The 22,030-nt window shown below is 44.6% G+C and overlaps 1 protein-coding gene across 1 annotated transcript in view; it reads right to left on the reverse strand.

The window, feature by feature from the left end:
- The window catches only part of LOC123483956 (neuron navigator 3-like), a 59,100-nt gene that overhangs the window by 11,070 nt on the left and 26,000 nt on the right, over positions 1-22,030 (reverse strand). Inside the window, exons 14-28 of the mRNA XM_045213896.1 lie at positions 17,539-17,622; positions 15,843-15,954; positions 15,497-15,615; positions 15,256-15,276; positions 13,392-13,415; positions 12,701-12,873; positions 10,562-10,651; positions 8,640-8,805; positions 7,347-7,530; positions 6,231-6,328; positions 4,995-5,090; positions 4,458-4,626; positions 2,308-2,543; positions 1,969-2,123; positions 94-165 (exon numbers count right to left, since the gene is read on the reverse strand). Of these exons, the coding sequence (XP_045069831.1) occupies positions 94-165; positions 1,969-2,123; positions 2,308-2,543; positions 4,458-4,626; positions 4,995-5,090; positions 6,231-6,328; positions 7,347-7,530; positions 8,640-8,805; positions 10,562-10,651; positions 12,701-12,873; positions 13,392-13,415; positions 15,256-15,276; positions 15,497-15,615; positions 15,843-15,954; positions 17,539-17,622 (1,799 nt within the window). The remainder of the gene's footprint in view (positions 1-93; positions 166-1,968; positions 2,124-2,307; positions 2,544-4,457; positions 4,627-4,994; positions 5,091-6,230; positions 6,329-7,346; positions 7,531-8,639; positions 8,806-10,561; positions 10,652-12,700; positions 12,874-13,391; positions 13,416-15,255; positions 15,277-15,496; positions 15,616-15,842; positions 15,955-17,538; positions 17,623-22,030) is intronic.

Raw genomic sequence — 22,030 nt, forward strand, 5'->3', positions numbered from 1 at the left:
CTGCTTGAATACGTTGTCTGCACAGAAAAAACAAAGCAAAGAGCAAATGAAGCTTTTGAATCCTGGTCTGAGTGTTGGTGAGGGTACACATACCTGAAATTATGGTGAAGCTCAAGGTTGGGAGAGGAAGACACTCCCTGGTTCATGGTTCCAATCACATATGGGCTGCAGACAACACAGAACAATTTGCAAGTCAATTATACTGAGGACAGTGCAGTTACGTACCAGGGCCAGGCAATAAGGATATTTACCTTTCCTTTCACAACAGTGATTGTGCTTAACAGGGAACAGTAGGTAAACTATCTTGAATAGAATACGAATGGCATGGTTGTTGGTATAGAATCTCAGTGTTCACAGTGAAACTGCCACACCACACTATAGACACATTAACTCTAACTGTTGTATTTGAGTTAGACACAATCACCATCACCACCATCATCATCATCATCATCATCACCACCACCTTCATCACCAACATCACCCCTACCATCACCAACATCGTCACCACTACCATCACTTTCATCACCAACATCACCCCCACCATCATCACCATCACCACCACCACCACCATCATCACCACCACCACCATCATCACCATGGTCACTACCATCATCATCACCAACATCATCACCATCACTATCATCATCATCAACACCAACATCATCACTACCATCATCATCACCACCACCACCATCATCACCATGGTCACCACAATCATCACTACCATCATCATCACCATGATCACCACCATCATCATCACCACCATCATCATCATCACCAACATCATCACCACTACCATCACCTTCATCACCAACATCACCCCCACCATCATCACCATCACCACCACCACCACCACCACCATCATCATCACCAACATCATCACCATCACCATCATCACCACCATCATCATCACTACTATCATCATCACCACCACCACCATCATCACCATGATCACCACCATCATCATCACCAACATCATCACCATCACCACCATCATCATTACCACCATCATCATCACCACCATCATCACCACCATCATCATCAACGAACTATCATGGTCCAAGCACACCAAGACAGTCGTGAAGAGGGCACGACAAAGCCTATTCCCCCTCAGGAGACTAAAAAGATTTGGCATGGGTCCTCAGATCCTCAAAAAATTCTACAGCTGCACCATCGAGAGCATCCTGACTGGTTGCATCACCGCCTGGTATGGCAACTGCTTGGCCTCTGACCGCAAGGCACTACAGAGGAGTAGTGCGTACGGCCCAGTACATCACTGGGGCAAAGCTCCCCTGCCATCCAAGACCTCTATACCAGGCGGTGTCAGAGGAAGGCCCTCAAAATTGTCAAAGACTCCAGCCACCCTAGTCATAGACTGTTCTCTCTGCTACCGCACGGCAAAGCGGTACCGGAGTGCCAAGTCTAGGTCCAAAAGACTTCTCAACAGCTTCTACCCACAAGCCATAAGACTCCTGAACAGCTAATCATGGCTACCCGGACTATTTGCACTGCCCCCCCACCCCATCCTTTTTACGCTGCTGCTACTCTGTTAAGTATTTATGCATAGTCACTTTAACTCTACCCACATGTACATATTACCTCAACTACCTCAACTAGCCGGTGCCCCCGCACATTGACTCTGCACCGTTACCCCCCTGTATATATAGCCTCCCTACTGTCACTTTATTTTACTTCTGCTCTTTGTTTTTCTCAACACTTTTTTTTTTTTTTTTGTTGTTGTTTTATTCTTACTTTTTTTGTTTAAAATAAACGCACTGTTGGTTAAGGGCTGTAAGTAAGCATTTCACTGTAATGTCTGCACTTGTTGTATTCGGCGCATGTGACCAATAAAAAATTTGATTTGATTTGATTTGATTTGATCATTACCACCACCATCATCATCATCACCACCATCATCCTATAGCGGCTAGAATTGCTTCATGTGCCGGTGGGTGGAGCTACACTCACCATTTGTGGTACTTGTAGTTGAGGAATCCGTTGAAGATGTCGCTGAGCGAGCCGATGTGGTGGAGGTTGTCCAGTATGACCACGGTGGGCAGCTCCGTCTCGCTCTCCTCAGAGTTGCACTGCTCCGCCAGGCTGGATAGGTACTGACGCAGGTCCTGCACAGAAACAACACACAGTGAGCTTAAAGATGTGTCCATTATTCAGTAAGTGCTACTTTGTCTTTGAAATAGGACCACTGTCCTTGATATACTGTACAGTGCCAAACGAGGCGATTATAGACAAATATGCCGACTCCTTAGCGACTAGCTCCTTAATACTCTTGGCTGAGTGTTTTCTTACCTTGCTGGATTTCTGGTCCACGTTGAAGCTAGCCAAGTTGCTCTCCGTGACCTTTCGACCAGACTTGGTGACGAGGAACTCTGCCAGCTTGCTGGCCAGGAATGACTTCCCAGTGCCGCTGGGGCCAGAGAGGATGATGCGGCGATGCTCCATGAGCAGGTTGAGGTATCTCTGGATGATGGGCTTGGGGATGAGGGTGTCAAATACCAGGCTGTCTATGCTGTTCTCCTTCACACCTGCAGGAGACGTGATTGTCTGATGATACTAGGTGCTAATAATACAGGATATTATCATGCTAACGGTATACTGTATGGATCATAGCCTCTCACAACCTGTGTTGACTGAATAGAATTCATGCCATTCTAAAACAAATGGAATTAATTAAGTGAGTTCATTCACTCAGGTAATAGCACATCAAATCGAATAATGAAATGCATTGTGACTGTGCGATGGCCAATCCATTATGTTAACATAAAATAAATCATGAGAAATGAGAAGACGAGTTGATTATTGTTTATGGTGCAACTCTCTGGGACATCGGACTGGGACGTCAGGTGCCGTATGTATCAAGCGTCTCAGAGTAGGAGCGCTGATTTAGGATCGGTTTTTCCTTTTCGATCACAATGAATAAGAATACATGGACAGGGGGGACATGATCCTAGATCAGCACTCCTACTCTAAGATGCTTGATACGGCCCCAGAAGTCAGCTGCAGGTCAGTGGGCTGTGATTTCATGTTTTAATATACATAGCTGCTCAGGTTGTGTAGCTAATTGCAGTTTGTCACACTGAAATGTGAACAATTATAGACCATACTGCAACACACCACATTACACAACAAATCAGTCCCTGAAACACAATTCATTAGTGCTGAATAGCGATGCATTTAATAGACCCTGGCGGAATAAATCACATTTATGAGACCATCTCAAGCTCATCGGCCGGCATTCTACAAATAAGTGTTGGTTAGCAATAAGCATACGAATGGTGCAAAGGAGTTTGTTTAGAGTCGTCTATTCAAATGGAGAACCAACACCAAGACGTGTTGAGTGATATGCCCCGCCACACTCTACTCAAATGTGACATTGAAGCAGCTTTTCTCATGATGGATCACACAGTGTCGTTTAGATCCAATTCAGCTTCAATGACTGCAGAGTAACTATAATTCAGCTTAAATGACTGCAGAGTAACTATAATTCAGCTTAAATGACTGCAAAGTAACTATAATTCAGCTTCAATGACTGCAAAGTAACTATAATTCAGCTTCAATGACAGCAGAGTAACTATAATTCAGCTTCAATGACTGTAGAGTAACTATAATTCAGCTTCAATGACTGCAGAGTAACTATAATTCAGCTTAAATGACTGCAGAGTAACTATAATTCAGCTTCAATGACTGCAGAGTAACTATAATTCAGCTTCAATGACTGCAGAGTAACTATAATTCAGCTTCAATGACTGCAGAGTAACTATATTTCAGCTTCAATGACTGCAGACTAACTATAATTCACTGTGGATGGGAGCTTGGACACTACTCCTCCAGTGAAAACACAACTGTAGTGCAGAGTGCTGACACCGGATTCAATGGCACCCAGTTCAGGCCTGGCCCACTACATTTTCCTGCTGATGTCCACTGTTGTGACTATGGGAGAGAAGCGGCCATTACAACCACAGGAATAAAGCAGCCAACATGCAGGTGAAATAAAGGACGTGTTGTCTACTCTTTTGCTCTGGTGAATAAAAATGGAAGCTGATGTTAGTCCATTTAAAACACCACCTTTGCCCATTCAGGAGCAGAAAGTTGACTGAAGTGTCCGAAGTGCTTTTCTAAGTGCATGAGGGTATTGTCATGTCAGGATTAAGAAGCTTTTGGACCTTCTATTTAAACCTCTGGGGTTCCATTTTGTCATGGTTGGAAATGTGCCATCCTATAGACAGGGTCCTGGGTTGTTCCTGGTCAGGTCTCATGGTCATGACTCAAAGCCCTTCCTATATCTGTGGTATTTTGATTTAATAAACGTTATTATCCCAGCAAGGGGAAATGTGTTTGGTCATGTCCTTAAAAGGATGTAGGACATACAGTAATACATAAACACACAATAATAGAAACAGTCAAATGCATCATGCCATTAGTCTGGGCCATCCTAGTACCTTTGAGGTTGACGCTGATGACGTTGTTGTCCCCCACCAGGTAGCCACAGGGCAGCATTTCAGGTAGTTCAGAGGCGTGGGCTCGCACCACATCACCCATTCTGTAGCACACTATACTGTCCGAGTTCAGCCCCAAACTGGTCAGTGGGTCCACCCGGAACACATACTCCTGGAGGGGAAATGGCCAAATAGGATTTTAAGATAAAGACACATTCTATCTAATATCTCAGTGTTTATCCATATATGTTTCCACAACAAATAAATATTCTGTCAATCATACAGATGAAGAACCATATATCATGAGCTTTCTGTGACTATTGAAATAAACATGACACTTCCTCATTAAAAACAAGAAGCAAGACACAAATAACTGTACTTAGAATAGAGTCTGACTCAACTATCTTTCACCCATAAAATTCCTGCTATACACACTTAAATATATATATATATGGAAATGGAGCGCTTCATATTTGGTTTTTCGTCTGTAGGGTTCAGTCAGTGATTGATCATATGGTGAGCATGGGATGGAGGTTTTACCTTGAATAATCGTCTGATTACTCCATCTAGCACATCCCACTTGGTCTTTCCGCTCACGCCGATGGAACCAATGAGGTACTCCTGGCTTTGCATACCCTGAGTGTACGATAGGGAATTAGAAAATGTAGGATGTCAGAGACCAGAAGGGGACTGGCCACCCCTCAGATCCTGGTTCCTCTCTAGGTTTCTTCCTAGGTTTCTGCCTTTCTAGGGAGTTTTTCCTAGCCACCGTGCTTCTACATCTGCATTGCTTGCTGTTTGGGGTTTTAGGCTGGGTTTCTGTATAGCACTTTGTGACATCTGCTGATGTAAAAAGGGCTTTATAAGTACATTTGATTGATTGATTGACATTAATGAAAATAAGTGACAAAATTGTTGTACCGAACAGTGACTTGGACTGAAATAGGTGCCGGTATTTATTTTGGTTGCCGGTACTATTTATATTAAGGTGCAGGAGCTCCACAATACTTTTGAGCTAATGTTTTATGAGAGGAACAGGAGCTCAAGCAGTAGAAAAAATGAGGTGCGGGACTCGGCTCTGGTGAGTTCCTGCCCAAGTCAAGCGCTGGTACCGAAGCATCTGATTATACGACAGCATAAGATTTTCACATTGTTATTCTAGGCAGCTATATCTCATTAGTTACTTTGGTCTTATTAGAGCCAGTGTTGATTCTAGGCACCTATATCTCATTAGTTACTTTGGTCTTATTAGAGCCAGTGTTGATTCTAGGCACCTATATCTCATTAGTTACTTTGGTCTTATTAGAGCCAGTGTTGATTCTAGGCACCTATATCTCATTAGTTACTTTGGTCTTATTAGAGCCAGTGTTGATTCTAGGCACCTATCTCATTAGTTACTTTGGTCTTATTGGAGCCAGTGTTGATTCTAGGCACCTATATCTCATTAGTTACTTTGGTCTTATTAGAGCCAGTGTTGATTCTAGGCACCTATATCTCATTAGTTACTTTGGTCTTATTAGAGCCAGTGTTGATTCTAGGCACCTATATCTCATTAGTTACCTTGGTCTTATTAGAGCCAGTGTTGATTCTAGGCACCTATATCTCATTAGTTACTTTGGTCTTATTAGAGCCAGTGTTGATTCTAGGCACCTATATCTCATTAGTTACCTTGGTCTTATTAGAGCCAGTGTTGATTCTAGGCACCTATATCTCATTAGTTACTTTGGTCTTATTAGAGCCAGTGTTGATTCTAGGCACCTATATCTCATTAGTTACCTTGGTCTTATTAGAGCCACTGTTGATTGTAACCACAATGCGGACACTGCGCCCCTCTTTGCGTAGATTGCCCTCATAACCATCGTCCAGGAGAATATCTGTAGGCACAAACACAACTATCTATCAAGGGAGGAAACAATCTTGGGGAAAAACATCTCTGTAATAAAAGCGTCATCAAAATATAGACGAAAAAACAACAGAGACTAAATGTAATATAGAGCGGTCCCTCTGCCTGTTTGCAAGACATGGTTGTCAGGCTGGAAAAGTTACTTTGCTTGGAGCTCCAGATATGAATTATAAACAGGTTATTTTTCTCTCTCTCTGCTTTATTTCCATTGAACTGGGGAGGAAGGGGACCTACTTTGCATTCGGCTGGCTTGCTGGCACTTAGGCTCTGTGCAGGGGTGATAAGGGCCCTCTGCCACTCGTCTTCCCACGCGCTGCTGCTCCCAACTCATCCCCCCATCAATTAAACAGCCCCAAAGTCCTCTGAGAGTGTTCTATTTTAATTACAGGACAGACGAGGAGACCAACGAGCGCTCCACTCATCGACAAGGACGGACTCGGAGAAGAGGAGCATACAAGGTTTAATCTCTCTCTCTCTCTCTCTTTCTCTCTCTCTCTCTCACTCTGTCTCTGTCTCTGTGTCTCACAACTCTCAGAGGAGTTCTGTTCTGACGTCTGCTTGATTGATGCAGATGTTACTTCAACTTCAGGAACTCTTCATGGACAAACGTGCTGTGGTGGCTCACCTTCATCCAGGTAAATATATTGCATATCTTTCTACTAAATCATCATCCAGGACAATATATTGCATATCTTTCTACTACATCATCATCCAGGACAATATATTCTATATTGTTCTACTAAACCATCATCCAGGAGAATATAATGTAAACTGTTCTACTGAGTTGTAGAGTCATGGGGCTGTGGTGGATCACCTGACATGATGGTCTGTCATGTTGTAGATTCATGGGGCTGTAGTGGATCACCTGACATGATGGTGTCTGTGATGTTGAGGTTGTTGAGGGACAGGCCCAGAGCTGTGGCTCACCTGACATGATGGTGTCTGTGATGTTGAGGTTGTTGAGGGACAGGCCCAGAGCTGTGGCTCACCTGACATGATGGTGTCTGTGATGTTGAGGTTGTTGAGGGACAGGCCCAGAGATTGTCGCGAGGAGGACGAGGATGTGCTGGAAGTCTCAGAGGGCGGCCGGCCCGTCTTGGCGGGTGTGGCGGCTGGCGTGGTGCCTCCCGTCTTGAGCCGGTCGTTTTCCGCTTTCAGCAGCTCGATCTCGTTCTGCCCAAAGACAGAGAATAAACATCAGGAGGATACTCTAAATGTCACTGTCGGCGTTTCCTGACAGATGCTGTTCTAAACCATTGAAACAGAATTACCAGAATGGACATTCCCATTCAAGTCGATGTTCTGTGATGGGTGGACCAGTGACCGTATTGAGTGTCCTGTCTAGTAATTATATTTCTATGGTTATAACTCATCATGTAGGCCTACGCCACCTGTTGGGAGACAATGACATCACCACAAATGGACGCTTTTATAGAGCAATCCAGAAACTCAGCCCAACCCCATGTAAAATAAAATAATTATACTGAGAGGTAAACCGATTAGGAGAATATGGAAATGTCCTTTCATTCAGACTGGCCATAGTTATCATTGTGGATCAGTATTAGCCTCATTGTTGGCTGTGAGAGCCCCTTTAATCTCACCAGAGCTCTTTGTACTGGGCTGTTCACAAGTCTAAACCCCAGATTAAGGGCCTGGGTAGATTATCTACACATTTGAGGAGAGAGCGCTGACTTCTCCAGTTGTTGCCGTTTTGTCATGGGAGTTGACATCAACGGCCAAGCCACTGTCCCCCCGGACTTTGTCACGAGCTTCATTGTCAGTGCTCTACCAGAAAGGTGATTGGGTGTATGTATACAGCCAGCCCCACTGACAGCTAAGCCTAATTAGTGGTCTGAGTGGTTAAACTGTAAATTGACCACGGTGCCATCGCGGCTTGTTGGCTTCCGTGGCCCCGGTGAGAGCAAGAGACGGGCACAAGCCTCTCCCTGACCCCCCACTGACACCCCTGGCATGGCATCAAAGAGCCAGAACAATCCCCAAACACTGGTATTAGCTCCCTAACTGCGTAGTGTCACGGCTCACTGGCCCCTGGGAAACAGGTCTCTCTGGGTGCGACCCAATAATGTCTCCTTCCTGAATTATTTTTTACAGCATAAACAATATACATACAGATAAAACAACAGATAAGAGATGGACTGGATTAGTGTTAAACACAACAATAGAAGGCTTTATGTACAATTAGAGATTTGATATATAAATCAGTGCTAATTCACATTGGTGGTCCCCCATGGTTTGGGTTGTGCATTCGTTTAGCAGGCTACCTGGTTCCTCACCTGCATACGGTTCATGGCTTCTCGGATCTGGTCCAGGTGGTGGGCGGAGCTAAGAGCCTCCAGGCGGATGTCTGTCAGCTTCAGTTCCTTCTCCCTCAGCTCATTCTTCAGCTGCAGGATGATCTCCGCCTCCGCCTCCGTGCACTCACACAGCCTGCAAGGGGTCACACAGGGGTCACAGGGCTAGAAATACTACAAACAGGGATAGTTACACATACAGGCTAGAAATACTACAAACAGGGATAGTTACACATACAGGCTAGAGATACTACATAAAGGGATAGTTACAAATACAGGCTAGAAATACTACACAAAGGGATAGTTACACATACAGGCTAGAAATACTACAAACAGGGATAGTTACACATACAGGCTAGAGATACTACATAAAGGAATAGTTACACATACAGGCTAGAAATACTACACAAAGGGATAGTTACAAATACAGGCTAGAAATACTACACAAAGGGATAGTTACACATACAGGCTAGAAATACTACAAACAGGGATAGTTACACATACAGGCTAGAGATACTACATAAAGGGATAGTTACACATACAGGCTAGAAATACTACACAAAGGGATAGTTACAAATACAGGCTAGAAATACTACACAAAGGGATAGTTACACATACAGGCTAGAAATACTACAAACAGGGATAGTTACACATACAGGCTAGAAATACTACAAACAGGGATAGTTACACATACAGGCTAGATATACTACAAAAAGGGATAGTTACACATACAGGCTAGAGATACTACATAAAGGGATAGTTACAAATACAGGCTAGAAATACTACAAACAGGGATAGTTACACATACAGGCTAGAAATAATACAAACAGGGATAGTTACACATACAGGCTAGAAATACTACAAACAGGGATAGTTACACATACAGGCTAGAAATACTACAAACAGGGATAGTTACACATACAGGCTAGAAATACTACAAACAGGGATAGGTACACATACAGTACAGTACAGGCATGGGAAGTGTCCACCGAGGGAACCAGGGAACCTCAACCCCCGAGGGAGAGAGAGAGAGAGAACTCGGCTGTACAGTCAAACCAAAGAGGATCCATTGGAGTCAGTAGAAAACCGTTATGGCAGACATACTTAGAAAACGAACGAACGCACATACACACAGGTGGTATGGGGTCACACAGGGATCAGGAGAGCATTGAGGATGAGTGAATCCTCCATCATAGGAATTTTCCATCTGGCATACCAAGCAAAGACAAAGATGGTGTCGGTCTACGGTCCCAGTGTTGCTACTACTACTACTACCATTCACTACTATCAAACTCTGCAGGTCACAGCTGAGTTTACGATCTGAAATGGGGAAATTTACTTCAAAACCCACACCATGAGCATCACCCGCCACGGCTAGGAAAGCCTGTCAGCGGTCCTCCAAAGAAATTAGGGCAAACCAACTTGTCAGCTGGCCCATACACAGCAGATGTGAATTAAACTAGCATGCTTGTGTCACTGTCTGGCAAATGCAAGGTCAGCTGAGGATATTAACAAGATGGAGGGGCCTTCCGTACATGGCCAATTCACCAGCAGTGTCAGTAAGCACGGAAATATAATATAACCTCCCATGACTGCAACAAGTGATTTTTAATATTTGTGTACGCGGCTCACTTTCTGGTGCATTATATGTTTGTGTCGTGGCCTAATTGGGGCCATTTGTGAGAGAAAGGTTGCGTCCCAAAGGGCACCCTATTCCCTAGATAGTACACTACTTTTGACCAGAGCCCTATGGGTCCTGGAGTGCACAATATAGGGAATATGGTGCCATTTGGGACACAACCAAATATAAAAGCAGGCTGAGTTTTGATGGTGTTAAGAGAGATGCATGATGAAAGCACTCCACACCCCGACAGCCACACACTGCCTGTTACCGAGATCTGTGCTTGTAGACCACATGACCGTTTAGGCTTCTCTTTGACATCCACATGGGGAGGGGCTTGCTATCACAGAAGCACTTGTTACTGTACAGACAGACAGATAGACAGACATGTGAAATGGAGAAACAAGGTGAACAAGAAGAGACATAAAAGAAAAGACCAGGTGAATTCAGAAGGAAAACAACAACATTTGTGCCAAGAAATGGAAGATGCTGAATTATGTTACAGTGGGGAAAAAAAGTATTTAGTCAGCCACCAATTGTGCAAGTTCTTCCACTTAAAAAGATGAGAGAGGCCTGTAATTTTCATAATAGGTACACGTCAACTATGACAGACAAAATGAGAAAAAAAAATCCAGAAAATCACATTGTAGGATTTTTAATGAATTTATTTGCAAATTATGGTGGAAAATAAGTATTTGGTCAATAACAAAAGTTTCTCAATACTTTGTTATATACCCTTTGTTGGCAATGACACAGGTCAAACGTTTTCTGTAAGTCTTCACAAGGTTTTCACACACTGTTGCTGGTATTTTGGCCCATTCCTCCATGCAGAACTCCTCTAGAGCAGTGATGTTTTGGGGCTGTCGCTGGGCAACACGGACTTTCAACTCCCTCCAAAGATTTTATATGGAGTTGAGATCTGGAGACTGGCTAGGCCACTCCAGGACCTTGAAATGCTTCTTATGAAGCCACTCCTTCGTTGCCCGGATGGTGTGTTTGGGATCATTGTCATGCTGAAAGACCCAGCCACGTTTCATCTTCAATGCCCTTGCTGATGGAAGGAGGTTTTCACTCAAAATCTCACGATACATGGCCCCATTCATTCTTTCCTTTACACGGATCAGTCGTCCTGGTCCCTTTGCAGAAAAACAGCCCCAAAGCATGATGTTTCCACCCCCATGCTTCACAGTAGGTATGGTGTTCTTTGGATGCAACTCAGCATTCTTTGTCCTCCAAACACGACGAGTTGGTTTGGTTTCATCTGACCATATGACATTCTCCCAATCCTCTTTTGGATCATCCAAATGCACTCTAGCAAACTTCAGACGGGCCTGGACATGTACTGGCTTAAGCAGGGGGACACGTCTCGCACTGCAGGATTTGAGTCCCTGGCGGCGTAGTGTGTTACTGATGGTAGGCTTTGTTACTTTGGTCCCAGCTCTCTGCAGGTCATTCATTAGGTCCCCCCGTGTGGTTCTGGGATTTTTGCTCACCGTTCTTGTGATCATTTTGACCCCACGGGGTGAGATCTTGCGTGGAGCCCCAGATCGAGGGAGATTATCAGTGGTCTTGTATGTCTTCCATTTCCTAATAATTGCTCCCACAGTTAATTTTTTCAAACCAAGCTGCTTACCTATTGCAGATTCACTCTTCCCAGCCTGGTGCAGGTCTACAATTTTGTTTCTGGTGTCCTTTGACAGCTCTTTGGTCTTGGCCATAGTGGAGTTTGGAGTGTGACTGTTTGAGGTTGTGGACAGGTGTCTTTTATACTGATAACAAGTTCAAACAGGTGCCATTAATACAGGTAACGAGTGGAGGACAGAGGAGCCTCTTAAAGAAGAAGTTACAGGTCTGTGAGAGCCAGAAATCTTGCTTGTTTGTAGGTGACCAAATACTTATTTTCCACCATGACTACAATGTGGATTTTTTTTCCTCAATTTGTCTGTCATAGTTGACGTGTACCTATGATGAAAATTACAGGCCTCTCTCATCTTTTTAAGTGGGAGAACTTGCACAATTGGTGGCTGACTAAATACTTTTTTTCCCCACTGTATGTATGTAGATTGGGATGTAGCCTGTGTGTGTAATAATAATAATTAGGTGGGTGCTTATATTTGTACCATTTCACATAGACAAGTGTGTATTATACGCATGTGTGAATTAGAAATGTGATTTTTGCATATCCCAACTCCCCCCCGAGACACCTTCGGAGAGTGGGGTTACGGCCAGGGTCAGCCATTATCAACAGTGACCCTTGAGCAATTAGGGTTAAGTGCCTTGCTCAAGGGCAAACTGACATATTTTTCACCTTGTCGGCTTGGGGATTCAAACTAGTGACCCTTCGGTTACTGGCCCAACGCTCTAACCGCTAGGCTACCTGCCGTGTGTGTGTATATTGCAGTATACTCACTCTGTGGTAGAGGCTGAGGAGAGGAGTGTGGGGAAGCTGTCCTGTCTGTTAGCATGCTGTAGCTTGGGCGAGGACGGCAGCGATGAATCCGTCATCTCTTCGATGTCATCGTGGGGAGACTGAGGCTTGTTGCCCTTCTTCTTACTGAACGCCTGCTTGAACGAGCTCCGCAACTGCAAGAGAAACAACCAAAACGTAAACCTTGCCCATCTCTTCAACTTAACGTACATCATTAACGTACATCAACGTTCCTGTCTTGCCAAGTCAGTGCTGTTCTTAGGCAACAGTCACCATCTGAGAGAAAGGGAAAGCAAGGAAACTCAATCAAGGGCGAGAGAGGGATCCAATCAGGGGCGACTGTATGGAGGAGGAATGAGGAATGCAGGGAGGAGCCAGACTGTATGGAGGAGGAATGAGGAATGCAGGGAGGAGCCAGACTGTATGGAGGAGGAATGAGGAATGCAGGGAGGAGCCAGACTGTATGGATGAGAAATTAGGAATGCAGGGGAGGAGCCAGACTTTTTAAAGTCCTGGAACTAGAAACAAACAGGCAGTCAAAATGGAGGAGGAGGAGAGGGGGGCTGTTTCCATGCCGAACAGTTGTAGAAGGGAAAACGTTGAGGAACTGAGGAGGAGGAAGAGGAGGAAGTCACCACAGCACACGGACGGTAGACGCTTTAGTACAACTGACCTGTGCTGGGATGGAATCAGCCACCTGCGGATAGAACAATCACTACTGTTACCACAGGATCACCCCGCTCCACTGACCCACACATCATCACTACTGTTACCACAGGGACACCTCGCTCCACTGACCCACACATCATCACTACTGTTACCACAGGGACACCCCGCTCCACTGACCCACACATCATCACTACTGTTACCACAGGGACACCCCCGCTCCACTGACCCACACATCATCACTACTGTTACCACAGGGACACCCCGCTCCACTGACCCACACATCATCACTACTGTTACCACAGGGACACCCCGCTCCACTGACCCACACATCATCACTACTGTTACCACAGGGACACCCCGCTCCACTGACCCACACATCATCACTACTGTTACCACAGGGACACCCCGCTCCACTGACCCACACATCATCACTACTGTTACCACAGGGACACCCCGCTCCACTGACCCACACATCATCCCTACTGTATTACCGCTAGGGCCACCATTGTCTTTAAAGTGGCAATCTGGAATTGGTACATCCATTTTTATACTTTCAAATTAATATATAGATTGATTCTTAAAGAATATAGCTTATAAATGCCTCATGAGCTTTGTTCAACTGTCATACCCCAAAATACTTCCCTTGCCCCTTTAAAACTTTATTTAACTGGCAATTAGTTCCTTAGGTTTGATGCATTTGCATTTTGTTTCCTGTACAAGGTGAAGAATGGCTCCAGGAAGGGGAAACTGCACCTGATGTGTGTGTGTGTGTGTGTGTGTGTGTGTTTGTGTGTGTGTGTGTGTGTGTGTGTGTGTGTGTGTGTGTGTGTGAGCCCATGTCCCTCTCCCTGCTGTTAGCGATGCCCTCTTCAGCCAGATCACAAGCTCTTCATTAACCTCTGAGACACACACTCCCAGTATTTCAGGCCTCAGGGGCACAGAGGCAGAATTTATATTCAAATGAATAGCGGCATAAATAAGAACCTGATTTGTATTTATGAGCGTGGGTTGAGCTTTTCTCTGGCTCAGAGTCTGGGAAGGATTGGGAAAGAGAATTTAGCAGTTGTAAAGATGCTGGTCGTACTCCGTACATTTAGCAGTTCATCATGGTCTGTTTCCCAGAAGAGATAGTATGGAGGTCAGATTGTAAACTCTTAAAGTGGGGTTGTCTTCTGTACTGAAACTTAATATAAGAATGTATGAGTTATTATTAAATGTAATAAAAAATTATTCAGAGGGTCATGACAAATAGCAGTCCTTAACCAGCAGGAAACATGCACACTGTATAATGGGCAGAAAAACACAGGGTAGGATTGACAAAAACATTGATTTTGAATGAATGCGTTTCTCAAATAGGGTTTGTCATATTGGCTCCACGGTGGGGCAGAACCGTAACTGCACACAGAAGGAGAGGAGAAGGAAGGTTAATATTACTAGGAGAGATGGACTGTACGCTTAATCAAGGGGTACACTGACTGGGGGACTGAAGGAAACTAAGCGGGACAGCACTGATTGACGCTCAAATATGCATCCGTCCCTTTCGGGTATATGGACCACATTAGGCACAATTTGAAATAGTGAATTAAGCCTTTATTCTGTATTATTAACACATTTTATTAGGCATTTATGTAGTGTTTTCTTATTCACACATGAATGAATACAGGAAACACAGAATGAAGGACTAACAACTGGCTAATACTACAGAATAAAGGTCCTATTTAACTACTTATATACACAATATTACACTTAGGAAATGAGTGCCCATTATGTGATCCTTGTACAAAAGTGTTCCACCTCTTTGTCTTTCTTTCACACTCATTCACTCTGTCATACAGACATGCAGGAGGATGGGGGTGGTTCATATTCACCTTGTTGCCTCTCTCCTTTCCCTGGCAGAGGGTTAGGGTTAGAGAGAGCATGAGAAAAGGGAGTGGAATTAAAAGTCACAGTTATGACAATGTATGACTGCTCAGTGGGAGTGTGAGACATGGCATGGTTTAGATGGTTCAGAGGTTAGAGTGAAGTGCACCGCACGGAGACGTCTATATGACCTGAGAAAACCCCTCCTCCTCTCCTTCTCCCGTGGGATTTCTTCACTCACTAACTCACCCAGCTCTTCTTCTTCTTCTTGTCCTCTGGGTCTTTGGCGCTGCCCAGGGACGAGTGACTGGCTGCACTGTTGATGCTGGACATGCTCTCCGACGAGTGTTTCCGTCTAATCCGCAGGTCTGGAAGCACAAGACAATCCTCTTTTTAGTTTCTACCAAGTCTAACTCCTGAGTGGCAGGTGTTTAAGATCAACTTTCAAAGAGGGTGAACATTCTAGAGTGGTGTATGGCTGCTCTCATGAGTAAAGAGGGACAGAGTTTGAAATGTGTGGGCCGATCAAGAGGAAGAGGTGCGGTTCTTGCCCACGCTAAAGCGCATATGGAGGGTTCTCCTCTGGCGCCGCTACCTTTGTGTAGGTGGTCGGGGCCGTTGAGGGCAACTTGGATGGCTGTCTGGGCGTCTGTGTTCTGGGCTTTCAGCGCCTCGATGGTCTCTCTCAGCTCAGCCAGCTCCGACTCCTGAGGGAAGAGAAGCAGCAACACAGATCAACCTCCACAGCACCACACCGCCACAGACAATGCTAACCTGCTCAATTGAAAACAATGGCAGAATGTGCTTGATTATAGATATACTGTAGAAACATCATCTGGTGTCCCAAAAAAATAACAAATGTGCTTTATGTGGATCTTGAATATACCTTTTTGATCATTAACCCTATTGAAAGAGAAAAATCTTGTTTTCTGCCTCTAAATCTCTTTTAACGGTCTACCCTTCATTTCGGTCGGGGGCACCACTCTCTCAATTCTCAATCCAAAACTCAATGACAGTCGTACGATATGTCAGTAAAATATTCCTGCTTCAAAAGCACACAGAGCTAGGCCTTAAGCAAGTTTAAGAGGATAAGGTTTGGCAATAGAGTTTTACCCTCCGCCCCACCTGATTGGATAAAACCTACATGGCACAGTACCTCTCTATTAAATCCACATGATTAGATAAAAAGGCAACAGCGCTCCAATTCCCCCAAAACCACTGTGGGCTTGTGATAGGGTTTCAGCCTTAATTAAAAGTTGGGAGGGCGCAGGCGGCTTGCTTAACAAAGACGTCCCTCTAGAATCTCTCGTTTAATTTATCCAGGATTAAGGCTGCCACAGCTCTTCAATGTTATGAGTAGGGTTTCCACCAACAGGCGGACAGGCGGAGACGCTCACGTTTCATCACAAGGATGGCTTTACATTTACAACACATGTACCATTCTTTCACTGATCCTCGTTTTAGAGCTCGACGACGCTACTCTTTCTGGGTACTTCTTCCAGACCCTAATCTCACTCAAGCGCTGCCAATTACAGACCATAAGAAACACTTCTGTCATCTCTAATGTGGTCTGATATCTGGCTATGAGTATAGCATCATTCAGTACATATATGCCTGAAGAAATAACTCTGCAGAGTATGGAGCAAAACCAATGTCCTGGATTAGGATACATATGAGACAAGTTCTATCAATATATCATGAATATCTTATATTAAGAGGGGAAAAGGTCCCACACTAACCTTAAAGGACAACTCTATATTTTGGTATTTATTTCATTAGTCCATTGTTGACATAGTCCCCAAACGTTTTGCTTGTCAGCAATCAAGTTGTCAAGATACTGTATGTAATTTTCAAAATACAGAAATCATCCCTGCATGATGCGTTTTGCATCATATGACAATGGACTAATGAAACAAATACCAAAAGATAGATAATTTTCCTTTAACATAGCTTTTAACTTAATGAAGCCTTCATAAAAAGGTCTATACAGAAATCATTCATAAGCAAATGTCATGCTGTATAAAGGGTGGCAAATGTGCCACGGGCACGACACAGGATGATTATAAATGATTTATGGTACATTATGCAGTGCTTATGAAGACCTTATGAATGCTCTATAACGTTTCTATAAATTACTGTTATTGTAAGGTGTAAATGACCATGGATTAACAGTGATATGCACAGACAGGCAGAGTTCTCAGAGACAATGAAACACTATAGCCTGATACAAGCTTTATACATGAGAACGTATCTGGAAGCGGTGGGCCGCAGCAACAGAAAATGGCACGTACCTTTTGCTCAGCTGTCATGGTGAGGCTCGTTAGGCGACAGGTCATGTTCCCCAGGCTCTTCTCAAAGGCTGCCACCAGGTGAGCCTGTCAACACAGAGGTCAGAGTTCAACACAGCAGCACAGTCAACACAAGCACTGGACGGGTCATAAAAGCAGGCATAAAGGGACAACATTAAATTGTCACATTTTCTGTCACATTTTCCTGAGGTCCTATAAATATGCCATTCTTTGTAGTTGGAACAACCTCTAACCAGGTGGATTCAAGATTATCCACAAACACACATTTAGCACACAGTGTGGAAAATCCATTGTTAGATAGCCACTTAAACATGTAGAAGAAGAATCGACGCGACCTGAGGGTGTAGGCAATTTTTTCTCTCGCCCTTTTCATGTTCCCTCGTGTTTCTCATGAGTCATCACTCTCCCCAGGGACCCTCAGCTCTGATAGACTGAGTCAAGTCATCCCTCTGTTGAACCATCAGCACTGACTGACTGGCTGGACCATCATGTTTATTTCTGTATCTGAACCAAAACACTAGGAACATTCCCCCTAGTTACAGCTTGCACTTTACAATGGCAAAGCTGAGCCTGCTGCATGCTACAGCTAACCACTCCCCCACTGGTCCAGGGTGATAGCTTTGAAGTGGGTTATAAACTGGAAGTTAACATGAGGAGGTTCAAAGGAGACATGATGTACAAAACTTGTAACCTCTTGGGGAAGTTGCTGCTGTGCTACAGAAGAAGTGGTAGCTACACTACGTCAGCTCTTCTGAAAGTTATAAACCTTCACTTTCACTGTGGTTCAAACTGAAGACAACAGCAGCAGCAACAACAACATCCATGATTATGACCGATTTTATCAGCCAACTGGTGATTTGAACATGCACAAAAACACAGCTGAACCGAGACCTAAAGTAAAGAGAAAGGTGGGCATATCTTCTTGTACACAGGTCAGAGAAGGTTTAGCATTTCTTTAACGGCGCCTGAATTAATTTTTCACCTGAAGAAACACCAGCGACAAACTGAAGGGTGCCAAATGTTTAGCAGCATGACACCATCTGCTGCACTGAGCCTGATGGGAGTAAAGCTCCATGAAAATGGGATAGCACAGTGAGGGAAAGTGTGTGTGTGTGTGTGTGTGTGCGCGTGTGCGTGCGTGCGGGGGTGATAAGTCCTCACCAAAAAAATACAGGAATAGCAATTGTGTATGTGCATGTGTATGACAGAGAGAGAAACAGAACAAATAGTGTGAGCTCACACCCCCGCCCCTCCACAGCATGGAGCCTCAGACACCTGTCAGGACCAGTGAGTCACACAGAGTCAGGCAGTGTGCCCACAGATAAGAGAAGCTCAGCTCAACAGGGCTAAGTAGCAACACAGTATTCACAGTCCTACACCAATAAGCCAACACCACCATATTGGTCCTCTTCTCTCCTCTCTGGCTGAATCGCATTTAACCTTTGCAAAATGTCATCCGTCCAATCCCGTCAGCCCCCTCCATCATGTGACGTCCACCCACCGCTGCTGCCCACCTGTCTGCCCTGCGGGTAGGGCTGTGCGGCTGCCCACGCGTCCCGCGGCTGGGCCGTCTGTGCAGTCTGGGCCCCCCGGCCACCCTTGGCCTTGCGACCCCTGCCCTGGGGCCTCTGCTGGGAGCCGGGGTAATGGTTGAGGGTCGGCCAGACCAGCGAACCGGCCAGAGAGCTGCCCCTACTACTACTGCTGCCCAGTGTCGACGCCATCCTCAGAGCCCTCTCTGCTCTACCCATCCACACTCATTCACTCACTCACTCACTCACACACACACACACACTAATGTAGTCTAAGCCAGCACAGACGGCTAGATATACTAATTCCCAAATCCCCAAAGAGAGAGAGGGCAAAAAAGAGGTAGAGGGGAGGGGATAAGAGAGAGAGGGAGGGCAATCTAGTGAGAGAGGGAAAGGAGTGAGCGAGGGAAAGGAATGAGAGAGAGAAAGGAGTGAGAGAGAGAAAGGAGTGAGAGAGAGAAAGGAGTGAGAGAGAAAGGAGTGAGAGAGAAAGGAGTGAGATAGAGAAAGGAGTGAGAGAAAGAAAGGAGTGAGAGAAAGAAAGGAATGAGAGAGGGAAAGGAATGAGAGAGAAAATGCTGGTTTTGCTAATTATGTTTTGTTCTGATCAAAGAAACCCTAAACAAACATGAACTAGATTGACATGGACATGGGAGAGCTTCTCTAACCATATGTGTCTACGCACATACAACTATGTGCCTGATGTGGCAGCCATTTTAGCTACAAGTCAGGCCAGACTGACCTGTTAAGACCATGCTGAAGGTGACACAATGAATAGTCCTTTATTAAAAAAGGTCAAAAGATTCATCTCTATATTAACATATTACAAAGAGTGTGAGTAGATACAGTAAATGAACGTCTTACGTACAGCACATTAGTGTCCCGTGTAGCTCAGCTGGTAGAGCATGGCGCTTGCAATGCCAGGGTTGTGCGTTTGATTCCCATAGGGAACAAGTATGAAAATGTATGCGCTCACTACTGTAAGTTGCTCTGGATAAGAGCGTCTGCTAAATGACTGAAATGTAAATGTAATTAGGGTCAATCTACAATGACCTCAATCAGCAGACACCACACTCACAGCTCTTCTCATTCGTTCAATTACAAAACAGTGCCTCGCTCTAAGTGGGATTTACATTTAAGAGAACATTTACATTTACATTTTAGCAGACGCAGTTATCCAGAGCGACTTACAGTTAGTGAGTGCATACATTTTTCATACTGGCCAACCGTGGGAAACGAACCCACAACCCTGGCATTGCAAGCGCCATGCTCTACCAACTGAGCTACAGCAGGACTCATGATGCCATCTATTTTGTGAAGTGCACCAGTCCCTCCTTACATGACTGCAAACATACAGTATGCACCTGCTGAAGATACAGTATCTCTGCCAGACAAACCAGCCCACAGCATATAAAACACTGCCTTAACCAACGCTGCAGTGTATGTTTCAAGCACTGGAGTCCTGGTAGAGAAATGTTGTCCCGATGCACAGCACCGGGCCATGAAACCTGGGTACCAGACACCATTCGGTACCAGAGAGAGTGTAAGGGTCTGGCGGGGATGACATTTCGACCGTCACACCCCCTACCTGAACAGATTGGGATCAGGAGCCCAGGAAAGGCTTGGCGGTATATATATATATATATATATATATATATACACACAGTTGAAGTCAGAAGTTTACATACACTTAGGTTGGAGTCATTAAAACTCGTTTTTCAACCACTCCACAAATGTCTTGTTAACAAGCTATAGTTTTGGCAAGTCGGTTAGGACATCTACTTTGTGCATGACACAAGTAATTTTTCCAACAATTGTTTACAGACAGATTATTTCACTTATAATTCACTGTATCACAATTCCAGTGGGTCAGAAGTTTACATACACTAAGTTGACTGTGCCTTTAAACAGCTTGGAAAATTCCAGAAAATGATGTAATGGCTTTAGAAGCTTCTGATAGGCTAATTGACATCATTTGAGTCAATTGGAGGTGTACCTGTGGATGTATTTCAAGGCCTACCTTCAAACTCAGTGCCTATTTGCTTGACATCATGGGAAAATCAAAATAAATCAACCAAGACCTCAGAAAGAAAATTGTAGATCCCCACAAGTCTGGTTCAGCAATTTCCAAACGCCTGAAGGTACCACGTTCATCTGTACAAACAATAGTATGCAAGTATAAACACCATGGGACCACACATCCGTCATACCACTCAGGAAGGAGACGCGTTCTGTCTCCTAGAGATGAACGTACTTGGTGCGAAAAGTGCAAATCAATCCCAGAACAACAGCAAAGGACCTTGTGAAGATGCTGGAGGAAACAGGTACAAAAGTATCTATATCCACAGTAAAACGAGTCCTATATCGACATAACCTGAAAGGCCGCTCAGCAAGGAAGAAGCCACTGCTCCAAAACCGCCATAAAAAAGCCAGACTACGGTTTGTAACTGCACATGGGGACAAAGATCGTACTTTTTGGTCTGATGAAACAAAAATAGAACTGTTTGGCCATAATGACCATTGTTATGTTTGGAGGAAAAAGGGGGAAACTTGCAAGCCGAAGAACACCATCCCAACCGTGAAGCACGGGGGTGGCAGCATCATGCCGTGGGGGTGCTTTGCTGCAGGAGGGACTGGTGCACTTCACAAAATAGATGGCATCATGCGGAAGGAAAATTATGTGGATATATTGAAGCAACATTTCAAGACATCAGTCAGGAAGTTAAAGCTTGGTCGCAAATGGTCTTCCAAATGGACAATGACCCCAAGCATACTTCCAAAGTTGTGGCAAAATGGCTTAAGGACAACAAAGTCAAGGTATTGGCGTGGCCATCACAAAGCCCTGACCTCAATCCTATAGAACATTTGTGGGCAGAACTGAAAAAGCGTGTGCGAGCAAGGAGGCCTACAAACCTGACTCAGTTACACCAGCTTTGTCAGGA

The sequence above is a fragment of the Coregonus clupeaformis genome, unplaced genomic scaffold, assembly GCF_020615455.1.
Source record: "Coregonus clupeaformis isolate EN_2021a unplaced genomic scaffold, ASM2061545v1 scaf0169, whole genome shotgun sequence".
Taxonomy (NCBI): domain Eukaryota; kingdom Metazoa; phylum Chordata; class Actinopteri; order Salmoniformes; family Salmonidae; genus Coregonus; species Coregonus clupeaformis.